General features: G+C 35.0%; 1 protein-coding gene across 1 annotated transcript; it reads right to left on the bottom strand.

The window, feature by feature from the left end:
* Window positions 1–4,646: 4,646 nt before the first annotated feature.
* On the bottom strand, window positions 4,647–6,275 carry LOC134234074 (uncharacterized). The gene has a single exon (XM_062716139.1). The coding sequence runs from the start codon at window positions 6,273–6,275 to the stop codon at window positions 4,647–4,649; it is 1,629 nt and encodes a 542-aa protein (XP_062572123.1).
* Window positions 6,276–6,759: the final 484 nt, after the last annotated feature.

The raw sequence follows: 6,759 nt of genomic DNA, 5'->3' as shown, positions 1-6,759 counted from the left end.
GTCTCATTTTTCTGTGATAAAAAATATACTGTAATGTACACATCAAAGAAAATGGATTTCACATGAACAAGAAATTTTTATGCCCTTGCCACAAAATGGTGGGAGGTGTATAGTGTTCCCCTGTTCTGTCATTCTTGTTATTCTGTCATCATGATCTTGGCAACAGTTGCACACATTCATCAGAAATTTGACATATGGATATTAAGGCTGGGTAGTGGCCAGAGATTTCGTATTGCGATACTAATATTTATAACTACTGTGAAATCACAAATTTTCGTGGGGGTTTAATTTTCGTTGTTATCAAGGTGTGAAGAGACCCATGAATCATATCTACCATGAAATGTAAAATGTTATACATAAATAACTATTCAACAATTATTTATCCACAAAATCAAATTCCCACCAACAAAGAGTTTTTCCTCAAACCACGAAAAGAACGAGGGCGCTTTTGATTTGCATTCGGCAGGAATCTGGGCGTAATTGAAAAGTGAAAATTTATCGACATGTCACATGAAATTTTAAGATTTATTTTATTTATCGGGTTCCTGTACAACAGGAAAGGAAAATGTTTTCCCGAAATTGAGCTTTGATTTGCTAAAAATAGCTTGAAAATTGGCCAGATCAGACATTTGGTAGAAAATTGTACATTTTTAAACACGTTTTTCTAAAAAATTTTCTATCTCTGGGTCTTCTCTCCATAATTTTGAAACGTTATTTGTGTGTATTTTAATTCAAAGAAATGAATACACTTTTTTAGAAAATGGAGAGAAGACCCAGAGACCACGAAAAAGGAACTTTCCCCCAAAAAATCCAAATGTGTGAATGTGGTGCTTCTTTGTCCTTTTAAAATCAACTGTGTATGTGTAGCGGTGATAGCTCAGTAGGAAGGGCAACCTGTTCAGTGCACTGCACTCGAAAAGTTTTTGGTTCGAGCCTGGCATGGGGCGTTAATTTTTTTTTTTTTTCATGCAAACAACCATTTATTTTCTCAGTTTTGTTTTATGTACCGATATATTAAAATTTTGATTTGATTAATTTTGGTTCAGTTTGCTTCTCGAGCGAAATCAATTCTAATCTTCTATTCTATATAATGTACATCATGTACACGTATCATGCATCAATATGCATTAAATATTTTAGGTGTTTATTTTTTGTGAAACATTACTATGTTATAGTACCCCCTAGGAAAAACGGACTAAAATGTTACAATCTCGCACTTTCAAACTAATTGAAAAAAAACCTATGACAAGCTATGTTCAGCTAACCAAATCATGGACATTTAAACCATAAATGTTTCGTACAAATGATTCCTGCAGATCACACGCCAAATGCTCCCATCTTCTTTGATCCCAAGAATCTATGTGATTTTACAGTTTGTGATATGTATTGCAATATTTTCAATGTACATGTAATTAAAATGGCATTTTCTCTTGATACAAACTTCTAAATTTCCAATTTACATGCAGAATGTAAATAATTATGATAATAAAGTAACCAAAGGGGAAAATAATCAAGTTGATTTAATTAGCTATATACTGAAATACATCCATAAAACACTTCTGTCTTAATGTCTTGCTTAATCACAAACCTTTGTCATAACTTTTTCAAGTTCATATTTAATGATAGAATTCCTGTGTCCAATAGCATTTGCCAGTATATCAGTACTATTAAAATATATTGCAATACAATATTTTTTTGTCATTGTATTGCAGTATATCTAAATACCAATATTTTTCCTAGCCCTAGTGGATATGTCATGGGGACACACAGGTTAAGTTTGAATTTGGTCATGGTTGAATGATTTTTGACAGAGTTATCCTTTTTGAACTATAATAAAGCAATCAGTTTTTGTAGGGATGTATATATGTATAAGGTTGAAAATTGCATGTGTAGGTATTTTATTAGACAAGAGGCCCATAGGCCTTATAGGTCACCTGAGCATCATGCAACACTTTTCCAATGATTGAATTTAGTTCATGTTTTAAACTTAGATGTCATAGCAATCATATTCACATTCACATTTTGAAAGAGGCACATTGCTTATCATAACTATACACTAAGCATGCTTACTTTGGTTACTTAATACCCATAGACAGAGTAGGGGAACAAAAAAGATGCATTTCGACTAATCAGTAATATTCTGCAATAATCAGTAGTGCCACTAACACACTTGAACCCCTGACCCTTGGTCCACACGTCCACATTTCACAATTTGGGAAAAGGCACCCTTGCTTATCAAAAATGTTTGATTAATACCAAGGGGCAGATTTCAATCAACTGATTCATTTTCAGTATATAAGTAGAGCCCCCCTCCATGGTACCCCTGACCCAGGAGCCTTGAAATTCAGAAGAAAGAATGGCCCTTGGTCATCATAGCTATTTAGGTAGTTCATCTCTTAATACCCAGGGGCAAAGAAGAAAATTTTCAAAAATTTAATGCATTTTCTCTATATAATCAATAGAGCCCTGTCCTAACACCAGAACCCCTGACCCTGGGGCCATAAAATTCACAATTTTGGAAGAGGCATTCTTGCTCATCATAACTATGTACGCAGTTAGTTTATTTAAAACCCAATGCAGGAGCAGAGAAGAAGATTTTTTAATAAATAATGCATTTTCTAGATATATTATCAATAGAGCCCTGCCTTATTAAACACTAGAACCCCTGACCCTGGGGCCATAAAATTCACAAATTTGGAAGAGGCATTCTTGCTCATCATAACTATATACTTAGTTTGTTTAATACCCAGGAGCAGAGAAGATTATTTTCAAAGATTTAATGCATTTTCTCTACCGTATATACCGGTAATCAATAGAGCCCTGCCTTAACACCAGAACCCCTGACCCTGGGGCCATAAAATTCACAATTTTGGTAAAGGCACACTTGTTCATCATAACTTTGCACTTAGTTATAGTTTATTTAATACCTAGGAGCAGAGAAGAAGATTTTCAAAGAATTCATGTATTTTCACTATATAATCAATAGAGCCCTGCCTTAACACCAGAACCCCTGACCCTGGGGCCATAAAATTCACAATTTTGGAGGAGGCATTCTTGCTCACCATACCTATGTACGTAGTTAGATTATTTAATACCCAGGAGCAGAGAAGAAGATTTTTAAAGAATTAATGCATTTCTCTATATAATCCATAGAGCCCCACCCTAGCACAAGAACCTCTGACCCTGGGGCCATGAATTTCACAATACTGGTAGAGGACACAATGGTCATTACATTCATACTAACAGTTTGACTGCTTGATGTCCAGGAGTAAAGAAGAAGATTTTTAAAGATTGCATTAATTTTAGTGGTTTTGGCCCCACCCCTCAGGCCCCAGGGGGGCAGGGACCATGAAAATCACAATTTTGTTCCCCTTTACCCATAGATGCTTTATGCCAAGTTTGGTGGAAATTGGTTGAGTGGTTGCAGAGAAGAAGCTAAAAATGTTCAAATGTTAACACACGATGCATACAGCACAACGACGGAGGAAAACAGATAGCAATAGGTCACCTGAGTGACCTAAAAATAGAGGTCCAGCTGAATTTGGTCATGCCTCATGGTCTAACATAGTGATGCTGTTGATAAAGAGAACTGCTTACTTTATCTTTTTTTTTCCTAATTGGGACATCTGTTGACCTTTCATTAAGTTAATCATGATTCACTTTTTGCATCACATGAGTTTGGTTTTCTTTTGTTCATTATTTTAGGATGTACTCTTTCATTTTATGTTACAACTGAAAATCTTTTCCTTTTCTAAAACACCTGAAAAAAGCTTTCTATACAGTATCCACCATTGGGATAATTAAGTTTCATTCACATTCTCCATCCCCAAATGGCCTGAGCGAATGTTCCATCAAAAGTAATGCTATTTCTAACATTTTCATTCTCAATTTATTAGTAGGCACACTATTTAATTATATGGATGGACGTAATGTTCAAAGTTCATGGCCTCTGGGTTCAAATTAATTTCAAGTTCCATGGTGAAGCTGAGTCAAACATATATTGGAAATATGGTTTTTCCCTGAATATCCTTACAAGTAAAGAGTTTGCCTGGTATATTAATAAACATGGGCCTTAAAACATTTTTTTTTAAATTATATTCCTTTACTGCAGAGTTTCAGCTTGCAGTGAGGACATGTCATTGAAAATGCATAATACTGTAAACCAACTTTTATTCGCGTCAACTTTTTTTTGCAATTTACCAGGGATAAACTACTTCACGACGATTAATTTTCGCGATTAATCTTTTTTTTCTGTAGTTTTCACAGACACAGAGACTTTAAGGACTGGTTCGCAGTGAATATTCACAATTACAATCCTTTCGCAAACTTCACGAAAATTTCTCACAAGCCAATAAAACTTGGTTTACAGTACCTTCATATTTTTTATGCCCAAAGTTCTTTCTGGTAAGTAATTCCCATGATTACAATAATAAGAAAGTAAGGAATTGCTAAAAATTGACAGTCTAAGTTTGTTCCAAAACTGTTTATTATTATCTTCATATTTTCTAACAAAAAAAGAAAGAATGGACCTCAAATAATAGAATAAATCAATCACATATTGAGAAATGTAGCATTTCATTATTTTGAAAGGAATGTTCTTTGTATAAGAATTACAGGAATGTGACAGTGACCAATTTACAGGAAGTTTATTGTTGTTTATCCAACCATTTCATCATGTTCCACATCGTCTGTAACTTCTGAGTAGCGTTTTCTGTCTGTTCGGTGAATCTGATACATTTTAAAAGTCCTTCTCTCGCCTCAGTACAAGAGACTCTTGGACATTCATTTGTTGCTTCCGTATCCTGCCCTCTATTTTCTGTTCTCATTTCACTCTGCAGTGTAATGTTATTTATCTCCTCAAATCTAAGGTAATGCTCTATGGTCATTTTGTGATCTCCCTCAAGTTTTCGCAGCAAGATTTGTGCATCGTCTCCTATATTCTCTCCTGTGTTGGATGGAATGTTCAGCACTTCTACACAGGACAACAACTTCGACTGCTGCCAGTACTTCAGGACAGTCTGTGGGGGAACAGTAATCCAGGAATTGTAAATGTATCTTAGAGCATCTCTCAATCCCACATTTTCCTGTTCACCTTTAGACTGCTGTTCAATAAAATGCTGTAGACAATAACCTCTATATCGGGTCTTAAATTCATCCAGTAACCCTGCATCAAACGGATTATTCATACTCACTTCTTCAACACTTTGAGGGAGATACATAAGCTTTATGCTTCTTAATCCACCTTCTATTTCTTCATGCTGGAGAGAAAATTTCAGTAGAAGCAGAGCTTTCTTTTTGTTGGCACTTAACTGTTCATCTAAATCAAGTATCCAGTCAGAGAAGAGATTTGCATCCTTGCTATTGATAATCCTGAACCATGCATAGTTGTCTGGCTGAAATCCTTCTCCAAGATTTTTTGCATTTGATGGTGGCATGAAAACAAAAGGTTTTAGCATGTTTGATCCATTAGCATTTGAACACAAACCTACTACGACACTTGCCATAGTTGATGCTTGACGATATGGCTTCAAGTTATAAATGAGCTTTAGTTCCTCAACACAGTACACTTCATTTAAGTCATAAAATTTCAATTCTGAATGTATCTGATTCATGAAATCAATTTGTGATCCTACTACTATAGGGCTTGTCTCTGTGGCTATCTTTCTTTTATTGAGCCCATATCTTATTTTGAAACAATGTAACCATCCATTTGAGTACGAGAAAGTTTCATCGACTGCAAATTCTTCCCCTAGAGACTGTGCCTTTTCTTTTATTGCATTGTTTGTAATCCCAATGCCGCGCATATTATTATCCACTATCCATTTGTAGAGTTTTTCTTCCATATCGAAGTTCCTCGTTTTTCTGATTCTCCGACAGTTTTCCCTCAACTTCGGGAGACTTAAATATTTCGATTTGAGCTTCAAAATGTCGCTTACTGTTGAGTGACCAATATGGCGATTCCATTTTTCTTGGAAGTGCTCCCTAATTTTTCTCATTGTGTATTTAGGATTTTCTTCCTTGAAAATACACATTTCTCGTTTTTGTCCCATTGTCAACTGTCCCCTTGGGTAAGTAGATTTGGAGTTGTCATTGGATTGCCTTGCATTTTCAAATGGTTCTGTTAAAGGCCCTTGTTCTTCCAAAAAATGTTCACCGTAGTCTTGTTCATATGATGGGTCGTATTCTTCAACTTTCATTTCTAGTTCTTCGTAAATTTGAATATCCGTGTCCAATACATTCCTAGAATGTGAATTTTCAGTGCAATCCTGTTCCATTTCTACAGTATGTAGATGAACAGCAAGATTTGTTTGAAGATGATGATAAAATGCCAAAGCAGTTTTACACTTCCGGTTGAGCACTATAGGTTAGAACGTACTTAGAATGATTCCGATTGTTAATGCGAGTCGGTAGTATTTCGGGTGGATGATTCTGAAATAAATCCGAATATACAGAATATGGTCATTAGTGAGTCATAATTGCATTTTACACTAAATATTTATCTATAATGTTATTTTTTTCTGAAAGCTTTCGCTATAAAAGTTGTGCCATTTGACAATCTAACTAAAATTAGCGGTAGCGGATTCGGAGCATCTAATTTTAATTATAGATTGGTCGTTTGATTTCTTACACGCCAAATTCACAAAAATGAGATAAACCTAGTTTCACAATTGATAAACTAGGTTTATCGACTGTAAACTATATAGTTTACAAACCGTAAACTATAGTTAACGATTCGTTAAGTATAGTTTTCATCTGTAA

Source organism: Saccostrea cucullata, unplaced genomic scaffold (assembly GCF_032062105.1).
Source record: "Saccostrea cucullata isolate Sc308-1 unplaced genomic scaffold, CSIRO_AGI_Scuc_v1 ctg221, whole genome shotgun sequence".
In the NCBI taxonomy this organism is placed as follows: domain Eukaryota; kingdom Metazoa; phylum Mollusca; class Bivalvia; order Ostreida; family Ostreidae; genus Saccostrea; species Saccostrea cuccullata.
Note: the sequence above shows the minus strand (reverse complement) of the source record. Positions and strands in the feature narration are given on the sequence as shown.